The 23,434-nt window shown below is 54.1% G+C and overlaps 2 protein-coding genes across 2 annotated transcripts in view; both read right to left on the bottom strand.

Moving 5' to 3' along the window:
* The window catches only part of LOC114001601 (F-box/LRR-repeat protein 20), a 39,181-nt gene extending 31,423 nt beyond the window's left edge, over positions 1-7,758 (bottom strand). The window contains exon 1 of the mRNA XM_039377978.1: positions 7,519-7,758. Within this exon, the coding sequence (XP_039233912.1) occupies positions 7,519-7,560 (42 nt within the window). The 5' untranslated portion in view covers positions 7,561-7,758. The remainder of the gene's footprint in view (positions 1-7,518) is intronic.
* A 2,027-nt stretch (positions 7,759-9,785) lies between these two features.
* Positions 9,786-23,331, bottom strand: MED1 (mediator complex subunit 1). Its single transcript, XM_039377979.1, has 16 exons — positions 23,227-23,331; positions 22,378-22,456; positions 21,764-21,818; positions 21,501-21,633; positions 20,747-20,775; positions 20,309-20,380; positions 20,063-20,137; positions 19,648-19,721; positions 19,308-19,397; positions 18,447-18,558; positions 18,067-18,191; positions 17,746-17,864; positions 16,734-16,935; positions 16,476-16,571; positions 16,267-16,372; positions 9,786-15,513 (listed from the first exon to the last, which is right to left on the bottom strand). The coding sequence occupies exons 1-16, from the start codon at positions 23,311-23,313 to the stop codon at positions 12,267-12,269; spliced, it is 4,701 nt and encodes a 1,566-aa protein (XP_039233913.1). The 5' UTR covers positions 23,314-23,331; the 3' UTR covers positions 9,786-12,266.
* Positions 23,332-23,434: the final 103 nt, after the last annotated feature.

Below are 23,434 nucleotides of genomic sequence, written 5' to 3'. Positions count from 1 at the left end.
AGGCAGCAGCTCCCAGATAATCAGCTTTGAGTGCCCAGGAGTTGTGGCTGGGGCTGAATGAACCACCCCCATCCCCAGGGACATCCCAGGGCCGGGATCCCACGGACTGAGCACCCAAAAACCCCCTCTGTGCTCCCAAAGCTGCTCCAGCTCCTGCTTTTCCAGCGCCCATCCAAAACCTCAGCAACCCCACAGGTCGTGTCTGATGGCCCAGCACAGGTATCTGATTTAAAATGATGCTGCTTCCTCAGCCTCTCGAGGTTTTAAATATAGATGGTTGCCCATAAAAACCACATCCCCCAGCAAGAAAGAAGAGTATAAATAAGACAAAGACTTCCTGACCTGCCAGGACACAGCCTACAACACCCACCACCACTATTTATTTTTACCTTTCTAGAAACTCCTTTCAGCAGGGCAGTGGTTTTACTACAAATACACTTGGAATGGATTAAAAAAAAAAACCAGCAAACACAGAGACTGAGGCATGATTCAGTATTTTCAGGTTAAAGCCAAGACTTACCCAGCTCTCCAAGGCTCATCACGACCCAAATAAGCTGCTTTGACAAATTTCTTTTATTCTGCCCCTCCCCAGCACCTGCAGCTCTGTTGTTACTACTGGTAATATTATTATTACTGGTAATATTATTATTACTGGTAATATTATTATTATTACTGGTAATAGTATTATGATTGGTAATAAGGTGTTTTTATTCACTACTGGGTTTTTATTCAGCTCTTATGTAAGAGGTGTTGGATTCACTGGGATGTTTATTTGGAGATGAAGCCCAGTGATGGTGCCTTAATAATAAAAACCCACCTGAGCTGAGCTGTGAGGGGCACTGGGGGAATTTGCCAGGCAGGAAAATTGATGGATTCCCCAGGGATTCACCACCCCAGCCACACAAGGACTGGTCCCTCCTCACAGGCCCCAGCAGGGAGGATAAAACCCTCCCAGGGCCGACTTTCCCAACAGGGTGAGTCAAAGGAAGCTCCCAGCCAGGCAGCCCAGCGAAAACAGTAATTAGTGCTGTGCCCAGGCCCCAATTAATAATGGGGTCCAGGACAAGGGAGCTGTGCCCGTGGCTCTGAGTCCCCGCCCTGTTACACAAGTGGTGATCCCAGATGGGCACAGCCCAGCCCCTGGAGCCTGTCCCTGGGGACACTCAGGATCCCAAAACACCCCTGGCAGGGGCTGCTCTGCCCAGCAGCTCCCAGGGAAACCACCCTGGCTCTCGTTCTGTGGTCACCCAGAACCTGCCAGGAAAACCCTCACCGGAGTCGTGCGTGGGATCAGGGAATGGTTTGGGTTGGAAGGGACCTTAAAGATGATCCAGTTCCAACCTTCCAACCTAGGGACACCTTCCACCAGCCCAGGTTGCTCCAAGCCCCATCCAACCTGGCCTTGGACACTTCCAGGGATGGGGCAGCCACAGCTTCTCTGGGCAACCTGTGCCAGGGCCTGTGTCTGTGCCTGAATCCCAAGGCTTGGAAAGCTCAGGTTTTTGCCTCTTAATAAAGGGAACTTGCAGGAAAGATGGGGCAGGAGTATTTCCAAGAGCATGGAGAGGCAGGACAAGGAGTGGAGTCACACTGAAAGACAGGAGGTTTAGGTGGGATGTGAGGAAGTTCTTCCCTGGGAGGGTGGGGAGGCCCTGGCACAGGGTGCCCAGAGAAGCTGGGGCTGCCCCTGGATCCCTGGCAGTGTCCAAGGCCAGGTTGGACAGGGCTTGGATCAACCTGGGCTGGTGGGAGGTGTCCCTGCCCATGGCAGGGGTGGCCCTGGGTGGGCTTTAAGGTCCCTTCCAACCCAACCCATCCCATGATCCCACTGTTGGCCAGGGCCCACATTTCCCCCATTTCCCACCCCACACAAACAGCTCCTGGCACAGCAAGAACAGAATCCTATTTGGGGTAAAGATAACAATTAAAAAGCACAACACCAGCTCTGCCTCTGAGCTGAGGCCAAAAGCCATTTTCCTGCTGAACCCTCCCCCTGCCCCTGGGTCAAATCCCTCCTGCCCAACCAACTGGACTTTTGCTCCCAAATTCCCCTGGGATTCCTCCCTGCTCTCCTGCAGGAGGGATCAGAGCCACGGGAGCAGCAGTGGAGGGGATGAAACACAATTTGTGCTTTACATCTCTCACTGTCTCAACATTCAAACAACCACCCTGAACACAGTCAAGTGACAGTTCATTATCCATCTGCCCTGGTTCCAAAAGCACTACATGGAATTTGGGATGGCACCGAAACGAAAGATAAATGGGGGTGTGGGGGGAGCAAACAAAAGTGTGGAAAATCCACCAGCCTGGACACCACTCCCCCAAAAAATCTGTATTTTTAATAGTGTTTCCTGTTATTTATGAGCCACATCATTTGATAACAAAACTGTTTCAACTGTGCCACCTCAGGGGATTCCTGCACGACGCCAACAAGCTCCTCTTCCCATAAAAAAAGTGACATTCCATGGTAAATGTAACACCAGTTTGTGCAAAGTCTTCCCTTGCTCTGTTTGTGCCCCTCTGTTTACACAACCTTCATTCCTTGGAACAGCAAAGCTCCAGCCAGGACAGCAGGAAGCAGGGAAGAACCCTGGGAAAGGGAACAGACTCAACCCCGAAAAGATCAGCTCTAAAGCCAAAAAAAAACCCCCAAAAAATAAACCTGAAATACAGGGAGAGCATTTCAGGGGCAGATTCCAAAATGGGATTAGGGTCAGTGGGATTATTCAATTCAGCTTTCTGCACACAGACAGGATTAATTATTAGAAGGCAACTCGATTTTGGAGCATTTGACATTTCCCATTTTTCGCTTCGAGCCGAGCTCGTTTCGTGGCTCTAAAACCAAAAAAGGCCTGGGAACCACAGAGGGTCAGAATTCCCTCCCACTGAGGATCCTGAATCCAGGAGAGAAGCCTGTGGAACCCCCTGGATCGGTGCATTCCTGGGGCTGACCAGGCTCACCCAGACTCTGGTTCCTCAGACACATCCCTGGAGTTCACAGGGGTTTTATTTTTAGGACAAACTGCCCCATAAACACACAGTTTAGAGCCAGGAGCAGCTCCTGCTAATTGGAGGGTCTGGAGGCTCCCAGAGGAAGCTGGAAAGGATGGAGCTTTTTGTGTGGTGGTGTTTTTAAGGATGTAGAGGAGACTACACATACAGCTCATAGTCTGGGGGGGGGGGGGAGAAAAGGGATTGTAATGATTCAACCCTGGCTCAGGGGGACTCTGAGATCCTGCCTGGGGGGGCTTCAGGCCTGGAGCCTGTCCAGGACTTGTCCCAGGGTCACCCCAGCAGCAAACAGGTCACTATTCCACATAAATCTGTTCTATAAATCCACATAAAACTGCTCCTGACCACGGGCTGGATCAGCCCTTTCAGCTGCCCAGGTCAGAGACCCCTGACCCCCTCCACCCAGCCCTGCAAACCAGAGGGCTCTGAGAATTCCCTGCCCCAAAAGGTGGCATTTATTTGGGATAATGAGCCTGTGAGAGCAGGGAGTGAATGAAAACAGGCCTAAAACACTCCATCTCCCTCCTGATGCCATCCCAGGGCAGGGGAGCAGGGACAAGCCGGGTTAAAGAAGTGATGGAAGTTCAGGCCTTTAGGAGCTCTCCAGGAGCACCAGGAGTCACTCCAAAGCTCCAGGAGGTGCCTCCCCTCCCTCCCTGCTCCAATCTGGCCGGACTTCACCGGGCAGGAAGCAGAGAAATCCCAAATATAAGCCAGGCTTGGGATGTGTCAGGGCATGTTCCACATTAAACCGACACCACAGAGAATTAGGAGTCGATCTGGGTAATGTTTTCCCTTTTTGTTTGCTTTGCTGCAGTAAGTGGTTATTTTCCCCGTGGTGGCCACACCTCCTGCAAAAGGGACTAATTCCAAATATGCTCCTGGAGCCGGGCATGGCTCATTCTCCCATTTACAAGAGAGAATTCCCACTCTTCCTGGAACCAGAAACCCACACTCGAGCCTGATTTCAGGAGCCCAGCCCATATTCCACACCATATTTTATTCCCAGGGTAGGAAATGGTTATATTATTAAACCCCTATCCCGACTGGATTTGGGAATTACCCACCAACAATGGCTCAGGAATCTGTTTACGTGGCCTCACAAAAGACAATAAACCAAGTGAAAACCCAACCCCACCTCCCCCTCAACCACTCACTTGGTATTTAAAGGCTGAATCAGACACAATATATTAGTCACAGCCCCAGATCAGGCTATTTTTACCCCAAGATAAGACTCCAAGGGCCCTGTTTCCCTCTCCTCAGCCAGGGGAACTACCCTGGGTATCCACAGGGAATGAGGAGGGAGAGAACTCTTCCCCCAGCCCTGTGCTGCCTTCATGACCTCACAATATTCCACATTTCTCAACAGCAGATTCAATTCTCCCCCAATTTCTGCCCAGTTGTCCTCCTGTCCCATGAAATTTGAGCTCCCACGGGACTTTTCCCTTCCAAACAAAACGTTTACAGACTGTTTTTTAGGAATTTCCACCCGTCCTGCCCCTCATGATAAATAAACCTATTTACAGGTGTGGACACACTCACGGTTCTGGAAGCTCTTCAGACCAGCAGAACCTCACTGGAAATCCGTGGATTTAAAGGAAAACAGCTCCAGACTCCTCCTTCCCAGGTTATACAGGTGAGTGGGGTAGAGATAATCAAAGCCATGCCTTGGATTTGGAATCAGGGAATGCTTTGGGTGGGAAGGGACCTTAAAGCCCACCCAGTCCCACCCCCTGCCATGGGCAGGGACACCTTCCACCAGCCCAGGTTGCTCCAAGCCCCATCCAACCTGGCCTTGGACACTTCCAGGGATCCAGGGGCAGCCACAGCTTCTCTGGGCAAAACACAGTGACCAAACCAGCCAAAAACCAGGATAATGTTTAGAGGGACTTCTTGCAGCCCCAGATAAGCCTTTTTACAACACACCAACTCTTCCTGTACAAATATAGCCCTTAAAAATTAATTTAGGCCTCGATAACTCTCCGAGCATTTTGCTCATTTCCCAACTCGTTTTTTACCACGAGAAGAAAACAACATTCCAGCAAAAAAAAAAACAAAAAAAAAACAAAAAGCCCCACCCCACCCAAAACAAGGCAAACAAAGCTCTTCCCCACTCCTTTTCCCCAATGAATTGGGTTAATCATGTCCTGCTACAACCCTGATGAAACCTCTCCCCAAACTGGAAGGAACTCCAGGACTGAGGACGAAGGATAAGGAAGCAAAGCAGGTCGATGCTGCCCCCCAAAAAGTCTGTTACCAACCTGGTTTTACACTTTGCTCTGCAACCAGCCACTCTGCAGGAGTGAACAATAAAAGCTCTCAGGGGTAAAAAAAAAAAAAAAAAAAAAAAAAAAAGAATAAATAAAAAAGTCTGTGCAGCCAAGAACAGCCCAGAACAGTAAAAACAATAACCCTGGACAACCCGGGGCTCACGTGCAGGCTCCTCTCCCGGAGTTCCCAGGGTTGTTCCAAAGCTTTCAGTTCTGGATGCTACAGAAATATTGTAACACTAAAAAAAAAAACAAAACCTGTAACACTAAAAAAAAAAAAATCCGGCCCAAACACAGACCCTGCTACGGGTTTGATAGAGGAAGAAAACAATTCCAGGTGCGGTATCACCACCCCACCCCCGGCACTTCCTGCACCTTTCTCAGCTCCAGGGCCGATCTCCCGCGGAATTCCACGCCAGACGCTCTCCGGATTCCCATAAACCAGCGTCTGCCCCGGCTCTCCATCCCGTCCCTCTCCACGGAGGGGGAACAGCCGCATCTTTACCGTTCCAGGCTCTTTTCCTGCCGCCTTTCAGTCCCTCCCCGCGGGCCGGGCAGTCCGGAGGAGCGGGCAGGAGGGAATTCCATCTCCACGGCCTCTCCCCGGCGCTTGGGAAGCAAATCCTGGTGCTGCCCTTCCTCCGCTGTCCCCTCCTCCTCCCCCGGGAAGACAGCTGGGACAACAATGCGGGCTGGAATCGCCCTGGCTCCGCGCTCCGCTTTGTGCCGCGGCCTTTTCAATAGATCCCATTGTTCCCCCTCCGCTCCTTCCGTCCCCTCCATCCACCCCCCCACCCCTCTCTCCCCTCTAATCAAATTTTTCCCGGCTACTGCCCAAAAAAAAGCCGCGCTGGGGCCACCGACACCCCCCGCCCCCCCCTTCTTCCCTTCCCTTCCAAAGGCTGTGGTGTTTTCCAGGCGCAATTCCCACCTCTGCTGCTCCATCATCAACTTCGCTGCCAGCAACACGTTGGCAGCGGCTGTGCCCCCCTCCCCGGGGGGACCCCCAAAATGGGGCGGGGGGGCGGAGAAGTTTCACACCAACACCCCCCCAAACGTGGGGAGGGACCAGGCCTGAGACCCCCCCCCGAGCATCCTGAGACCCCCCCGGTCTGCAGGGCTGGGCCAGAACCCCCCCCAGCCCCGTTCTTAGAGGGGCCCCCCGAGGGAGTTTAGATCAGAAAGGGGAACACAGAGACCCCCAAAAAGGGGCGGGGGGAGGAGTTTCACACCAACACCCCCCCAAAACCACGGGGGTCGCAGCCCTGAGCCCCCCTTTGGGCACCCAAACACACCCCCAGACACGACCCCCCAGCCCTATTCATACAGAGCCCCCCCCCAGCCCCCCAGAAACATCACCCCCCCGAAATGGGGACCAACACCCCCCAAACCTTATCCTCACAGCCCTGAGCCCCCACAGACACCCAAACACACCCCCAGAAAACGATCCCCCCTCCCCGTTCAAACAGCCCCCCCATAAACATCCCCCCTCCCCAAAAATGGGGCCGTTTCACACCAACACCCCCCAAGTCGGGGGGGTCACAGCCCTGAGTCCCCCTTGGCACCCAAACACACCCCCAGACACGAACCCCCCCCCCATTCAAACGGCCCCCCCGGCCGATTCACAGAGCCCCTCCACAGCCCCCCAAAAACACCACTCCCCAGAAATGGGGACCAACACCCCCCAAGTCGGGGGGGTCACAGCTCTGAGTCCCCCTTGGGCACCCAAACACACCCCCAGAAGAGGAACCCCCCTCCCCATTCAAACAGGCCCCCGAATAAAGATCTCCCCTCCCCAAAAATGGGGCCGTTTCACACCAACACCCCCTAAACCGGGGGGGTCACAGCCGTGAGCCCCCCACACACCCCCAAAAACCCCCCCAAAACACGACACCCCCCATTTAAACAGCCTCTCCCGGCCGATTCACAGAGCCCCTCCACAGCCCCCCAAAAACACCACCCCCCGAAATGGGGACCAACAGCCCCCAAACCGGGGGGGGGGTCACAGCCCTGAGCCCCCCTCGGGCACCCAAACACGTCTCCAGAACACGACCCCCCCTCCCCATTAAACCACCCCCCCGGCCCCCCCCGGCCGTGCCCCCCCCAGGGCCGCGCTGTCCGGGCCGGGGGTCCGGGGGGGGCTCGGGGGGGTCTCACAAAGCCCCTCCCCGGTCCCCCCCCGCCCCCTCGGCCGGGCCGGGCCGGGGCTCCCCCCGCGGGGCCGGTCGGGCCTCACCTCAAAGCGGCTCTTGGTGACCCCGTTCATGTCCCTGCGCATGGCGGGGGGGAAGGGGGGTGAGGAGGGGCCGGGGGGGGTCCCGGGGGTGTCCCGGGGGGGGTCCCGGGGGGGGTCCCGGCGGTCCGGCCTGGGCCCGGCGCCGCCGCCGCGTCCGCTCGGGCCTCAACTTCGACCCAAAACAAAAACACGGCGCACCCGCCAGCAACGGGAACCACCATTGGCCGCCCGAGAGCGGGGAGGGAGCGGGAGCGGCGGGGGGGCGGCACGGAGCGGGAATGGCAGTGGGAATGGGGGAATAGGGAATGGGAGCGGGAATGGCAGTGGGAATGGGGGAATAGGGAATGGGAGCGGGAATGGCAGTGGGAATGGGGGAATAGGGAATGGGAGCGGGAATGGCAGTGGGAATGGGGGAATAGGGAATGGGAGCGGGAATGGGAGCGGGAATGGGAGCGGGAATGGGAGCGGGAATGGGGGAATAGGGAATGGGAGCGGGAATGGCAGTGGGGGAATAGGGAATGGGAGCGGGAAGCGGGGCAGTGGGAATGGGGGAATAGGGAATGGGAGCGGGAATGGCAGTGGGAATGGGATGGGAATGGGGGGGATAGGGAATGGGAGTGGGATAGGGAATGGGAGCGGGAATGGGAATGGGGGGAATAGGGAATGGGAGCGGGAATGGGAATGGGGGGGAATAGGGAATGGGAGTGGGGGGGAATAGGGAATTGGAGCGGGAATGGGAGAGGAAATGGGAATGGGAAGGAATAGGGAATGGGGGGGAATAGGGAATGGGAATGGAGGGGAATAGGGAATGGGAATGGGGGGAATAGGGAATTGGAGCGGGAATGGAGGGGCAATGAGAATGGGGGGGAATAGGGAATGGGGGGGAATAGGGAATGGGAATGGGGGGAATAGGGAATGGGAATGGGAATAGGGAATGAGAGTGGGAATAGGGAATGGGAGCGGGAATAGGGAATGGAGGGGAATGGGGGGGAATAGGGAACGGGAATGGGGAGAATAGGGAACGGGAATGGGGAGAATAGGGAACGGGAGCGGGAACAGGGGAATGGGAAATGGGAGCAGGAATGGGGGAAACGGGGAATGGGATGGAGGGGGCAGGGAATGGGAACGGGAGTGGGGGGTGAAAGAGGGGGAAATGGGAACGGGAATTGGAATGGGAATGGGAAGGGACAGAGGGGGGAAAGGGGTAATGGGAGTGGGACAGGGAATGGGAATGGGGGGGGACAGGAAGGAATGGGAATGAGGGGTGAAAGAGGAGGGAATGGGAATAGGAATGGGAAAGGGGGGAGAGAGGGAATAGGAATGGGGGGGAGAGGGACAAGGGAGGGGGACACACACACAGAGGTGCCCCGGGGGGAAGGAGGGTCGGGGGGAGAACCGGGGGGGGTAAAGCGGGGGGAAGGGGAAGGAGGAGGTGGAGGGGGGACACACGGTGGGGAGAAGAGGGATTGGGGATGTCCTGGGAGGGAAAGGGAAGGGGGAGGTGGAGGGAGGACACCCACACCGGGGAGAGGAAGAGCGGGGTGGGGGGATCCGGAGCTGCCCCGGGGGGGCCGAGGGGACGATGGGGGGCGAGGAAGGAGGCGAGGGGGTGCCCCAGGTTGAGGGGAAAAAGGGGAGGGTGGACGGGGGTCCGGGTGCCCCGCGGGAGGAGAGGGGAGCCGAGGGGAAGGAGAGAGGGATCCGGGCGGGCGGGGGGGTCCGGGACAGCGGCTGCCCCGAGGTGGGCGAGGGGACGGGGAGAGGGGCTGCCCCAGGAGGCGGAAAAAAAGGGAGGTGGTTCGGGCCCGGGGCTGCTCCTGGGGAAAAGGCCGGGGGCCGGGGCTGTCCTGGGGGGGGGTCAGAAGGGAGGGGGCTCAGGGGACACCCCGGGGCTGCCCCCCCACCTACCCCGCAGGCCGCCGCCCCCATCGCGCCGCCGCCGGGGTCCTGCCGCCCCCTCCCCCGGCTGGGGAGGGGGAGGGCGGGCAGGGGCGCTGCCCCACCCCCTCTTTTTCCCGGGGGGCTCCGGGACCCGCAGGATCGTCCCCCCGGTCCCGGGGGGGCTGCGGGGATCGGGGGGTCCCGGCTTGGGGGGGGGGCGTCCCCCGCCCGTCCCTTCCGGGACCGCCGCGCTCCGCCAATCAGCGCCGCGCGCCGGCGTGACGTCACGATGATGTCATTCCCGCGGGAAAATCAAGCGTGGCGGGGATCGCCCCCCCCATTTCCCCGCCTCCCCCCCCCCCAAAAAAACAACCCCCCACGAGAGCTCTTTGTACCAAAGGGGTTTATTTGCATGTAAATAAACGTGATCTCTGCAATATTTCAAAAAAAAGTCAAAATTCCACTTTCCGCCCCAAAAAGCTGCCGCGGGAGCCGGGATTATTTACAATTCCAGCGCTTTCTCCAGCTCAGGGGTTTATGTACAGCATGATCAGCGAGGAAAGAACCAGCTTCTTTTAATCTCCGTGTTGGCTTCACCACCTGAGATTAAAAGATTTGCCTCACTTTTTTTTATTTTCACTTTATTTTAATCTTTCCAAAATACTGAAAGATGTAAAATCATCGAGAATAAGCAAAAATAGCTCAAAAATAAACCATTTCTCAGAGCCCAGAGAGCCTCTGTGCGGTCTCACACCTCAGTTATCTCATGGGACTTGTCATTGGAAGGGGACAGGGCACCAAAACGGGGGGAAAAGCTTTAAATTTGGGACCTGTGCCTCTGGCAGTGGCCGGAGGAGACATTGTTCCCTCTGTTCCCACCTTCCACAGGGGGGGAATTTTGGATACTGAGCTTTGGTCTGGGTGAGGGGAAAGGAAACGTGTGCAGTTTGTTCCTCTAAAACACGTTTTCTGTGTTCATTTTGCTGCTGGACGGGATTTCCTTCCAATTTTTCATGTGTTTCCAAGCAGGAAAACACGGCTCCTGGGGGATTCCCAGCCTGGATTCCACTTGAAAGCTCTTCTTTGGGAAGGCTGGTTGTGCCCTCACACAACTGGGAAGGGATCAAAGGGGGTTTTGTCATAAAAACGAGTTAAATAAACACGGGAGAGGGGCCAGGATCCCTCCGGAGGCCAAGCCGGCGTCATTCCCAGTGCAGGGTCTCCAGGTAAATTCCTCTGGCACTGTATTCCTTACATCCTCGTCGTGGCAGTCACATGATTCCAATGCTGATAATGGGATTTGCTCCAGGTTGGGATTTGTTTCCCATTTTCCTATCATTCCAGCCCCTGGAGCACTGGGGAGGGGGAGGCTGCAGTGCCCAGGACAAAGGATAAATATTGGATAATACAGGAAGGGAAAGTTCTCCAGAGCTGGGAGGGCTTGGGAGAACTCCAAGACTCCCACATTCTGGAATTCAGCTGGAGGCAGGAGGAAGAGGTGAAAAATCCCTACAATTAATGGGACAAAGACATTGGCCTTTCCAAAGAGCTGGAAAAGAAACAGCTTTCCTGGGGTATCCTCGGGGTGAGCCCAGGACGGGAAATCTCAGTGGTTTAAAGGGAACTCAAATCCTTTACACCTTTTCTTGCTGAGGCCCCAAAAAGGAAGCAGAACCTCGTTCCCACAGGGAAATCCTGGTCTCCAGGAACAGACAGCAAATTCCAGTGGGAGCAGGAGCCCGTGATCCCACTCAGTCCGTGATCCCAAAGGAGATGTGTTTGCAGAACTCCTGATTTCCCACATTCCTCTCGAGTGAATCAGATGAAACTGCTTTTAAAAATAAAACCACTCCCCTGAGCCTCCTTTCCTTTCAGGGACCACAAGAGCAGCCAGGACCCAGAGGACGCCTGAGTCATGCTCCTCATTCCAGCCAAAAGGGCAAAATCCATCTTTTAAGGAAATCGGCGCTTCTGCTGCAACTCTTCTCCCAGCTGAGCTGCTCAGGGACTGTTCTCCAGGCACTGCCAGTGCCAAGCAGGACACCAGACTAATCCCTGTGTGTGTGACCGCAGTTCCCAGCTGAGGAGCACGAGGGGATTCCAGGGAAGCTCCCAGGGAAGCAGCGCTCGGATGGAGACAGGGGCCCCTTTCCAACTGAGATCTGCTGGAATTCCACCGTGTCAGGATGTCACCAACATCACCAGAGCTGCCCAAATTCCCTTTGGGGATAACAAGGAGCACAGGGCATTCCCATGTGGAGCTGAATAAATAGCTAAAAAAAAAGGGAAGTCAAACCCAAGGCAGAAACCCTTCAGTGCTGTGACCTGGGATAAAATCCTGATCTCCAGGAGGACGCAGAGCCCGCCCTGAGCTGGGCATTGGGTGAAGAAACGCCACGGAAATCAAATAAATTAAAACCCTCATGGTTTTCCTTCTTCCAAAGAATAAAACCCAACCCCTAAAACATTTCCTAAAATAACAGCTTTAAAACTTCCTACATCCAAAAGGAACTTCTCCTGAATGGGATGAGGGCAGAGGGACTGGGATGTCCCAGACCAGCCTATGTCTGTGTTGGCCCCAGTTTGGGGGCTGCTCCCACATTCCCACAATCAGCTTCACCCGCAGGACTCCACCAGTGGGATGATAATACTTGTAAGTTCAGGATGAGTGGAAGTGCCCGCAGGTGTTGGCACTCACACCTCCTGCTCAGACCCTGGAGATCTGAAAATCTTGGAAATACCTTGGAAATACTTTTTTTTCCCCTCTCCAAACACACACTCGTGGCGGGTTTGGGATGGATCCTTCCTTCCTTCCTTCCTTCCTTCCTTCCCCCCCCAGGACCCTGCAGACAGCTCCTGTCAGAGAACTAATTGCCAATTAGAGCCACATCCATGAGATCATCATCCTCCTCCCCGATGAGGAACTCGGGGCTGGCCCGGGACGGCCTCTCGGCCGCCAGGATGGCGCTGCCGGCCATGGAGAGCGGCTGCTCCGCCGAGATCGGGGACTTGGACCAGCTCTCCGGCTTCATCCCGTGGGACTTCTTCTTGTCCCTGTCCTTGTCCCGGTCCCGCTCTCTGTCCCGGTCTTTGTCCTTCACTTTCTTCTTCTCCTTTTTGTGCTTCTTGTGCTTCTCGGCGCTGTACTCGGGCAGGGGCCGGATGCCGTCGTCGGAGCTGGGGCTGTTCTGGTAGGACTTCTCGGCGATGGAGGAGCCGGACTCGCTCTCGCTGTCGATGTTCTGGGGGGTGTAGGCCGGGGACTTGCTGTGGCTGGGGGAGCAGCGCTCGTGCTTCGGGGTGGACCCGCTGATCAGGGGGGATCCGTAGCTTTTGGACGAGGCCATCTGGGGCCTGAGCCCGTCCCCGCCGCCCTCGCCGGGTTTCTGCAGGGTGACTTTGGCCTTGATGCTGGGGGAGCCGCCGTCGTGTTTGCTGATGATGATTTTGGCCACCCCGGTGCTCCCGACGCTTTTGGAATCCGAGTTCTTCTTGGAGGAGTCGCCGGACCCTCCGGAAACAGAGACCTTGGATTTCTCCTTGTCGCTCTTCTCCCGTTTGCCCTGGAACTCCCCCCCGGACATGTTGTGTTTGGAGGACATGGCATGGCCTGAGGAATTGGAGCTGGGCCCCATCTGTCCGTCCATGGGGTCGTCCCCGCCGGGCCCACTGGTGACCACCCCGTGCTTCAGCTTGTCTATGACTGCAGTCAGGGAGGGCTTCTTGTTCCTGCTCGGAGACTTGCCCTTGGAACTTCCATGCTGGTTCTGGGAGGAGGACATGGAAGACCCGCTGGACGAAAAGGAAGAGGAAGATGCCGTGGAGGAATTTGACGAGGGAGGTGGTTTCTGCGACATGGACCCAGAGGATCCCATTCCTGAAGAGGATTTCATGCTCGAGCCCGACCCAGTCCCGGACATATGGGACCCACCAGAGCCTGAACTGATGGGGGACTTCGCTTTAGATGACGGGGGAGTGCCTGGGACGGGCTTCATGGGAGAGGCAAGTTTGTCAGACCCCCCCGAGGGCCGCGAGTGGGACGGGGAGATGTTGGGTTTGCTCATGGAAGGGTTCATGAGCGACGATGGCTTTCCTTGAGGTTTCATCTTGGTGCTGCCAGAGCCGGTGCTGAGGCCGTGCTTGGTGATGGGGGAGGATCCCGGCTTTCCCACCGACTGGGCCGAGCCCTTGGACTGACCCGACCCGGAGCCGCCCTGGCCCGAGTAGAGGCTGCTGCTCATCTTTGAGCCAGAAGACCCTTCTGATTTGCTTTTAATTTTGCCTGAGGTTGAAGAGGAGGAAGAAGAGGAGGAGGAGGAAGAATGGCTGTGATGGCTTTTGCTGCTGGAGGAGGTGACAGAACCACTGCTCGTGTACTGACCGTGCGACGATGGTTTGCCAACAGTCACTGTTCCTTTGGGGATCTGGATGGTTATTTTTGGAATAGGGGGAGTGGCCACCCCGGGAGGAGTCTGAGATCTGCCCGAACTCCCTGGAGATTTGGACCCACCTGTGCTGGCCGGCGGTGTGAAGGGCCTGTTTGATGAGCTGTGAGATGGAGATTTACCATCTGTCTCCTGCTTCTTCCGCTTCGGAAGCTTCTCCTTACTTTTCCCATCGCTGGATGGGGTCCGGCTGCGCTTCCCCGGCTTCCCGTCTATCCCTGCCCCTGCCATGGCACTTCCAGACCCATTGCCTTCCTTTACCCGTTTCTGAGACTTCTCCTTTCCCAGATCCCCTGTGTTCAGCAAGGGGCTCTGACCTCCACTGTGGTGCTCCATGATGTCCGAGGAGCCCAGAGCTTTGCTGGCAGCTGCAATAATACTGAAATCCACCGTGTCCGATGGATTGCTCCCCTTAAATTTATTTTCCCCCCCGTCAGCCCCCAGGACCTGCACCCCTAAGTTAGTTAGAGCCTGGGATGCATAGCCCTTGAAATCATCAGTGTCTCCACTCTGACTGCTCTCATCAAAGTACTCCTCCCCAAAACCACTCTGGCTCTGACTGTTGAGCAAGTCAGGGTTGAAATCTACTCCGTCTGGGAAGAAATGGTTGGAGGAGTCGCTGTTGGGGCTCACAGCGGCGTCAGCGATCAGGTCTGCGGGGTCTGTGTAGGGGTTCTCACTGCTGTTGGCCTGAAACACATCGGGGTCAAAGAGGGCACTTTGTGAATGTCCTGAACTAGAGGAGTCTCGGACCGGAGTCCCCATGGGTGGGCAGTCCTCGGTGCTGGGGGGCAGCTTGGAGGCCTCCTCCGCTATGTCGGAGAGGATGTCGGTGACGTCGGGCCCGATGCTGTCGGAGCTGGACAGACGGACCATCCTCTGGATGCTGGGCTGGGCGTGGGGCAGCGCCTGGGGGTAGGTGGCGGGAGGAGTGCTGCACTGGCTGGGGGCTGGAGTAATGTGGGGGGTGTCCAGGGTGTCTGCGGTCATGTTCACGTCAAAAATGGGGTTCTGGGAGTCAACGTCCATGGAGAAGAGCTCCCTCTGGAAATCGTCCTCAGTCTGGTGCTTGGGCTTGTCGGCCGGCACGCGGGATTTTTTTTTCTTTTGCTTATTCCCCCCGGGGCCCATCTCCATCCTGGGGGAGCCAGAGGAAGAGTTCTGCCTTTCCAGGGGGCTGCTCCCATACAGGGTGGAGAAATCCTGAGGGGGATTCTCCTTAAGGAGGTTCATGAGCATGGGGTGGTTCTTGGTGTTGCTGGCTGGTGAGGATACTGGTGGTGGTGTGTGGTGGGGGGGGGTCGGACTTGAGCCAAGGGTTGACCCCACATTCCCTGTGATCTGCAACAAACTAGTGAGAATAGGGTTCTGAGACACTTTGCTGAAGTCCTCCCCATGGCCCACCGAGTCATGCCTCTCTTTCATGCTTATGCTCATGTTAAACAAAGTAGTGATGGGCCCCCCAGGAAAAGTGTTGGTTGGGGTGGTGGTCCCGCTCATTGGGTTGCTGCCTGTGGTCATGCCATACCCTGGGCTGCTGGCGGGGGGCAGGTTTTTCTTCACCATGTCTTCCACTGTCTCTGCAATGAGGGACAGGGCTGGGGTGTCAGCTTGAATGGTTTCTGCTTTCCTACGGATCGCCCTCATGGTCACGGGGATGGACATGCACCTGCAACACACAGCAAGGGGTCAGCAAAGGGCACTGCAGGGCTTTGCACCTGCACCAGCCACAAAACAACCACTGAGGGGCTTGCACAGGAGAGCAGCAGGTCCAGGGTTCCACAGCAGGTAAATGTCCTCCTGTTCTGCTTGGATTTACACTTATCCCACCACACTTACCCAGCCAGGAGACACCTGTGCCTTTATGCACCTCCTTGTAATCGCAGAGAACCAATTAACTCCAACAACTAACAGCTGAGAGATCATCATCTTGTAGTTCAAAAGCACAGGATGCAATTGTACCATCATGGAATGGTTTGGCTTGGAAGGGACCTTAAAGCCCACCCAGTTCCACCCCCTGCAATGGGCAGGGTCACCTTCCACTAGATCATTGATCAAAAATCAGTAATACCACCACATTCTACTCAGGGAGGACAAATCTATAACATGCTGGAAGCAAAACCAGCTCTTCTCACTCCAAAGGTGGCAGTTTAACAGCTGTCCTTGCCCTGGGAATGTCCTGCTCTGTTCTGAACGTGGCTGAGGTGGAGGAACCCCGATAAAAGCTCTGTGCAAACAACCAACCCAAAAATAACCAGCTATGGGTCAATGCCTGGGATGGAATTTTCAGGAGGGCTCTGAGCTTTCCCCTCTTCCAACTACCCACCCACAGAACAGCTCCAAAAGTGCTGGATAAACATGAGGCAGAGCAGAGCTCATCTGTGGGACTGGGAGTGCGAGGAGGGACAGGATTCCAGCTTACCTTTGAACAACTTTGGCAATGAAATCATCTGTACAGATAAGGGCGTCGGACAGCCCCTTGTACAGCTTACAGTTCACGTGGGTGGAGTCCTGCACATCCATCACCACTGGAAGAGAGAGTTTGGGAGAGGTCAGAGTCCCGCACACAGGGCAAGGAGACCCTGCCAGCCTTCCCAAAAACCCCCTCCTGGTGTCACTGAGCCCACTTACCACACACCAGGGAGTCATTCACGGGGTGCTGGAAGGAGACACTGAAACAGGAGTCGGAGAGAGGGCAAACCTCAAACTGCAGGATCCCGGGAGAATCTGAAAGACACGGGAACTGGTAACTGAGGGAACGTGGGAGATGAACCAGGGGAAAAAAAAAATAAGGCAAGTGCCTCAGACCTCATTTTATATTCCTGCATCTGGGAAAAGTACCCAGGGCTTATGATCCCTACATCAGGTCCCACTGGCTGTGGCACCCACCTTCCTTGAGGACTGTCCTCTTGACGCAGCTGCCGATGAGGGTGTTGTAGGCCACCTGGTGCCTGATGAGGTTGAGGATGAGGGGAACCCTGCCCGGGTGCTGGAAGGCGATTTTACTGATCAGAGTGCCCTGGAGGCTCCTTCCATCCGGGAGAGGGGCGTCCTTGTTCAGGAAGTAACAGTGTTGCTGTCCTGGAAGAGCCTGACAAGACAGTTTGGGCTTTACTCCAACTGGGTGGAAGGGGATAATGGACATTTAGAAGGACAGAGCAGTGTCCAGATCCCAGTGACACCAAACCACCCTTCTGGATGAAAGGGACAAACAATGAGAATGTTTTCCTTGCAATCTGAACAAGGAAAACATGATTTTGGCTCCTCAGAAGTGCAACTGCCCAACAGCATTCACTGTTCCCACTAAAAGAGCTTCACATGGTATGGCAGCCCTTCCAAGGGGAGAATCCTCTGGAGTTGACAGGAGATAAATTTAAGAATCAGGATTTCTCCCAGGCTGATGCAATTCATTCAGCCACACACCACAGCCTGGACAAGAGGAAGGGACAGATCCTGGGAAGGCTCAGCCCCACACCTCTGCTCTCCTCTCTGCAGCTGCACCCCAACAGCAAAGCATCTCTCATCACATAATTTTCCTAATTACCATGGTCATTATGGAATGGTTTTGGTTAGAAAGGACGTTAAAGCTCATTCAGTTCCACCCCCTGCCATGGGCAGGGACACCTTCCACCAGCCCAGGTTGCTCCAAGCCCCATCCAACCTGGCCTTGGACACTTCCAGGGATCCAGGGGCAGCCCCAGCTTCTCTGGGCAACCTGTGCCAGGGCCTCATGTCTGTACCCGAATCCTAATGCTTGGATAGCTCTGGTTAATAATGGATAGCTCGTTGTTAATAAATGCTGAACCAACTTCCTTTACCTTACTTGGAAGACACCTGAAGGAGCTGACCCCCCCCAAAGGCTGCCCCGAGTGTCCCAGGCTGGCTGTGACAGCACACTTACGGCGTAGAAGCGCATGTTGTGGTTCAAGGGCAGGGGATCAGCCTCCTTGGAGAGCTCAAACTGCGTGATCAGCTCGTACAGGGGAACAAACGTGGGCGGGGTGTCAAACAGCGGGATCCCTGAGGGCACAAGAGGGCACAGAATGACGGCAGGAGCCAGGAAGAGACGCCGGGAAGCCCGTCCGGGTTTTGCCGCGACCACCGCGAAACCTCGAGCAAAAATCCCCTGGCACACGTTAGAAATCGGCAGCACTTATGGGCAGAAACCAGGGAAACAGCCATAAAACCCCAGGGAATGTGTCTTGACAGGTCTGCAACCCACCTGTGCAGCTCTGAAGTTTCTGAATGAAAGCTCGAGACACCGGGATGGGACGTGGGAACTTCAGGAAGAAACAGGCCGGTAAATCCACGCTGTTGGCACTGGTGATGGAGGAGAAGGACGGGGTCCTGGGACAGTGGGGGGATAACAGGTGGGATTAGGAGCAGGGCACGGCTCTGGCTTCTGCTGTGAACACCTGACACGGCATTTATGTTTGCTCAAAGATATATTAAAAATAAAGACGCTGCTCCAAAGCACGTCAGAGTCCTGAAATAGGTGTTTCTTGGCTTAGAGACAGCACACACATCATTTGTACAATGCAGGCACCTCCCCTCTCTGACTGCAGCTGAGGGTGGAGTGTGGGACTCCTGTCCTGCCCTTACCCTTTGCTGTCCACGGGGTGGGAGCCCATGATCAGGGGAGCAATGGGAAGCTTGTGCATGGTCATGGTGCCCTCGACTGTCACGGCCACGTTCATACCCAGCGAGCGAGGAACTGCAGGGGGGAACAGGGAAAGAACCCAACTGTAACGTGAGCTGATGGGAAAAAACACCAATGCGAGTTTTATACGTTAAATACTTCATGAATTAAATAAATTCCCCATCCCTGGAAGAGTCCAAGGCCAGGATGGACAGAGCTTGGAGAAACCTGGCCTAGTGGAAGCTGGAATAGCAGGAGGTGGGACTGGATGGGCTGTAAGTTACTTCCCACCCAAAGCGTTCTGTGTGATTCTATGTTTCTATTCCAGTAACAAAATAAATCATGGAATCATAGAACATCCTGAGTTGGAGGTGACCCATCAGGATCATTGAGTTCAACTCCTGGCCCTGCCCAGGACACCCCAAGGATCACATCCTGTGCCTGATTCACTCTGTAATACAGAAGTAAAGCTCAGTGACTGAAGGAGAACCAGTATAGAGCTGAGACACCAGAGAGCTGACATACTGGCTGTGCAGTTTCAAAGGATTACTCGATTTTAAAATGAGATTCTGCCTAATGAAAAGGCTCTGTCTGCAGACTGTCACCCCATCAGGAGCCCAGTTCTACCTCCAGCACAGCCACAAGGTTCAAGACAATGGTGGCCTGGGCCAGCGTTTACACCCGGGCTCACTAAACCCGTGTCCTCAGTAAGCCAAGCTGTGACTTCCCCAAGGTGACAGCAGAGGGGACTCAATCTGGACTTGTACTTCTTCCTCCTCTCCCTCAAGCAACAGGAGCCCACCCCACTTGCAGAGCTGACCTACCACTGTTCTCGTGCAGGATCACGGGGGCTCCGGTGCCGTCCTCAAATAAATCGTAGGGGGACACGTAATATTTGAGGTTCATCAGCAGACCTGGGGGACAGGAGCTTCTGGTCAGGCATCCTGACAATCAACCTGGTCACTGCCGACCCCCAAGACCACACAAACACCCAACCACCTTGTCCCCCTTTTAGTTTTATTATTATTATTATTATTATTATTATTATTATTATTATTATTTTCTAGCTCTGCCATCAGCTCGTGTGAAACCAACGCCTGCAAAAAGGGGCCCTGAGCAAGGGAATTTTAATTAATTCCTTTTTTAAGTGTCAATCACAGGTACCTCCACTCCTGGGGGTGAGATAACCAACACTGCCGTGGAGAATCTTGTCGAGGGGGTTGGCATTGGTGGCTTGCCTGCAAGAGAAGAAATCAGATAGTAACAAGTCAAAATCTGCACCTGAGTCCAGGATTTTACCTCAAAATACACACTTCTGGGTCCCACAATGGGACTGATTCTAAACTTTGCACTGTTACAGCCAGAACAAAAGCTGTTTTACTCTCTAGAGCATGGCTGGTTTATCCACCAAACCTACAGCAGTGAAAGATGGTCAGAAGTTTCCCAGTTTCTTGGGAATCTATCTGTTTCCAAACTTATTACTTTGCCTTTGAGACTCTCACTTGAATTCTGCAGTTAAAAAGGAGTTTCTCAGAGCCCTGAGCACGTATTTACACACATAAAACCCACCCATCCTTACCAGTACATCCCAGCCATCTTTTGGAGATCCAACTCCAGGGACTGCAGAGCCAAGTACATTTTAGTTTTAAGTTTGCTGAGAAAAAAGAAAAAAAACAACAACAGAACAACATGAGAAAACTTGAACTGCTCAGTGCACACCTACAGCTTGGAAGTTTGTTTCCTTTAAATATGAGGATACAAATAAATGTAGTCTAGACCTGTTTGATTTTTTTTGTGTGGGGATATAAATACACTCCAGACTCACTTCTCTCCTGGCAGCTTGTACAGGTTCACCAGCCCCCTCAGATGTTTAGAAAACTCATCAAAATTTTTCTCTCTGAAAGGGAGAAGGGAGGGAAAGTTACCAAGTATTCAAATTTGTAACAGAGAAGGGGTTTTTACAGAAAGTGTTGTTAATACAAAGTCACTTCACAAGAGACTTTTGCTACATAAAAGCTACAAAATGTGTCCTTTAAATGATTCAGTGTTAAAGCCGTGCTGTGGCTTTGGAGACACCTTTGCAGAGCAACCAGAATCACAAGGATCTGAAGCAAAGCCAGTAAACCCTCTGGAGAAGGGGAGAGACTTTGTGGGGAAGGAGCAGTTATGAAACACTTTGTGTTTCCAGACAGAAAATACCATCAGATCACCCCAGCAAAGAGAAACCTGTCAGAAAACACAACCAGCAAACCTTGTTACTCACCTCAGGTGCTGCACCAGTTCTGGACAGCTCTGGAAAGGAAAGAACAAGGATATCAGTGTGGGATGCAGTGATTTCAGGCTTTGTGCAGCACAGCAACTGGAAAATATCAGGAGAGTAAAATTCCTGAGCACCAGCTCTTCCCGTGGAACAGCCCAGTGCTCACAACCACACCTTGCTCTGGTTCTAGTTCTGCTCGTTAAGCCCCACTGGGACAAACTCAAGCAAGAATATTTCCTCTTAAATGACTTACCTGAAATAAACTTTTCAAATTGTGAAGCCTTAAGTTGGAAACCTATGACTTTATGTAGATATCAAAGATGGCCTGTCATCAGAAGAGGTCACTTTAATACCAAGTTCAAACTCTCCTCCACGTGCAGAAGGGCAATAAAGCCATTTTCTTCCAGTTTCTTCCAGCATTCCCCCTTTTAGTACTTTCCATTCCATTAATTTCCCTTTCCTTTCCTCAGAAACACGGCGATAACTTCCACAAAATCCTCAGAATCACAGACAGAACTTCCTCAAATAACTTTTCCAGCTAATAATCCACATTAATATGTAATCAATCAGATTATCCCACAGGAGCAAACTACTCCATGGAGGGCTTTACTTCCCACTAGAACGAGCAGCAAAGGTGCAACTCCAGGTGCTGGGGAACATTAAACACAACCCATTTCCTCCGCTCAAACGAGAGGGAGGTGAACAGCAACCCCAAAACCACAGAGGCATTCCCACCCTCTTTCCTGGGAATACCCACCACGGGGTTCTCTCCATGGTGGGCCACCTTGACATCACAGAGCAGCCCGGTGGGGTCCAGCTGCACTTCCACGTAGAACATGTCCGAGGTGATGTAGCACTCGGTGCCGTTGGCGCTCAGGTGGGACCCCAGGCTGTGCAGAGAAAACACAACAGAGGTTGCTGTGAGATGCACACCAAACCCCCGGGCCCAGCAGCAGCAGGAGGGGCTGGTGTGGGCAGGGAAGCAGGGAAGGTCTTGGCCGGGAGCTCGGGGGGACCCACCCGCTCTGCCTGGCGATGGACTCCAGGCGGTCTGTCATGGCAGGCAGGGACGAGACTGGGGAGAGGACAGAAACAGGGCTCACTGCAATGAGCTGACACTCCCCGAGGAATAAATCAGCAATAAACCCAACCCCAACCAGTCAGTCCCTCCCCCAGGTCTGCTCACTCCTTCCCACGTGCAGCTACAGAGGATCTGTGCTCCAGTACAGGCAGAACCACCTGCACAGAGAGAGCAAAACCTTCCCAAACTGCACAGAGAGAAGGGAACTTCTGCTGCAAGCAGAATCCAGGGATGGATTAAAAATTCCCTGTACCTTAAAGCTCATCCAGTCCCACCCCCTGCCATGGCCAGGGACACCTTTCACTAGCCCAGGTTGCTCCAAGCCCCATCCAGCCTGGCCTTGGACACTTCCAGGGCTGGGGCAGCCCCAGCTTCTCTGGGCAAAGAGAGGATTTTCCCAGTAAAGGCAGCACAGCCAACCCTGCCTGCTCCTGCCTGGCTCTGAGCTCAGTGTGCTGATGTTCACCTGAGCACCAGGAGATGTGCCAGCAGCGCCCTGGGTGTTTTTATGGAGCGTTCCCACAGGATTTCACCCCCCAGAGGACACACCAACCTTTCAGGGCCTTCTGCAGTGTCTCCAAGCAGCTCACCAGGTGCTGGTGCCCCCCCGAGTTCAGCACAACTCGCTTTTCCTTGGTCACAAAGAAGAAGAAAAAAGGTCATTTTTGTGTATTCCTCAGGAAGTGGGAATTATTGCAACTTTTGTGCAGCCAAGTGAGGTTTATTGAGGTAACTAAAAGCAGGTTAGATTTCATCCCCAAATCACATCCTCTTGATTCCTGTAGGAGAAGTTACCTGCTTTGGGAGCAGGTAACAGAGGGAGGCCTGGAATTGATTTATTTGCTTTCTGGCAGCTTGGTCAGCCAGAAGAACAGATTGTAGCAACTTTTAACAGGTCTAAACTCAGAGTTCTAAGAGAGAGGGCAGAGAAATAAGGAGCCAGGCACACTTCTAGCACCTGGATATGTGCAAAGGGCTTTGCTGGAGCTCTCCCCTGCCTCCTGCTCCTCCTTCCCCACTCACTCCCAGAGACTAATATTTCAAACTAATAGTTTTTCAAACTAATAATACTTCAAACTAACTTTTGACTAAGCCAACACTGAGTGTTCAATATCACTGAACAGGGAGCAAACTGCTCTACAAAACAGTATCTTGAAACAGCAAATAAAAAACACGAGTTTGATCCTTTTCCTGGCACTGAGCTGAAAATTAACGTGTAATTAGCAAAGGCTCATCAAGCAGGGAGGGCCTGGACATTCCTCCCTCCCCTATGCCCTGCAAGGACTGACACCCCCCAACCCCAATGACCCAGGAGGGAGCGAAAACCTTGGGCAAAACAGAAACACCTTGAGGAGATCTGAGAAGCCACCACAAAAAGAAAGCAGAGCCTGGGAATCCTCACCATGACCTGCCGGACCAGCTTCATGGTCTCTGTCCAGGGCCTGTTCTGGCTGTACTTGGCGTGGAGCCTCTCCAGGAGGGAGCTCATCTTGTTCAGCTTCTCCGCCTCTGGGGGACAGGAACAGTCAGGGAAGAGCACGAGGCAATGCTGGAGGTTTTACAAAACACCTCCCACCTCTGGGCTAAAGAAATTTATCTGCTGCTGATTT

The sequence above is a fragment of the Pipra filicauda genome, unplaced genomic scaffold (assembly GCF_003945595.2).
Source record: "Pipra filicauda isolate LSUMZ 115617 unplaced genomic scaffold, ASM394559v2 scaffold988_size96839_pilon, whole genome shotgun sequence".
Lineage (NCBI taxonomy): Eukaryota > Metazoa > Chordata > Aves > Passeriformes > Pipridae > Pipra > Pipra filicauda.
This window is presented reverse-complemented; position numbering and strand designations above follow the sequence as displayed.

What these genes read in the sequence shown, in the direction of transcription:
- MED1 (XM_039377979.1), bottom strand. Translation starts at nt 23,313, where the DNA reads ATGAGCTCCCTCCTGGAGAGGCTCCACGCCAAGTACAGCCAGAACAGG. An exon ending in AGCTGGTCCGGCAGGTCATG is followed by an intron (nt 22,457 to 23,226) that starts GTGAGGATTCCC and finishes TTTGTGACCAAG; the next exon opens with GAAAAGCGAGTTGTGCTGAA. An exon ending in GAATGACTCCCTGGTGTGTG is followed by an intron (nt 16,373 to 16,475) that starts GTAAGTGGGCTC and finishes TCTCTCTTCCAG; the next exon opens with TGGTGATGGATGTGCAGGAC.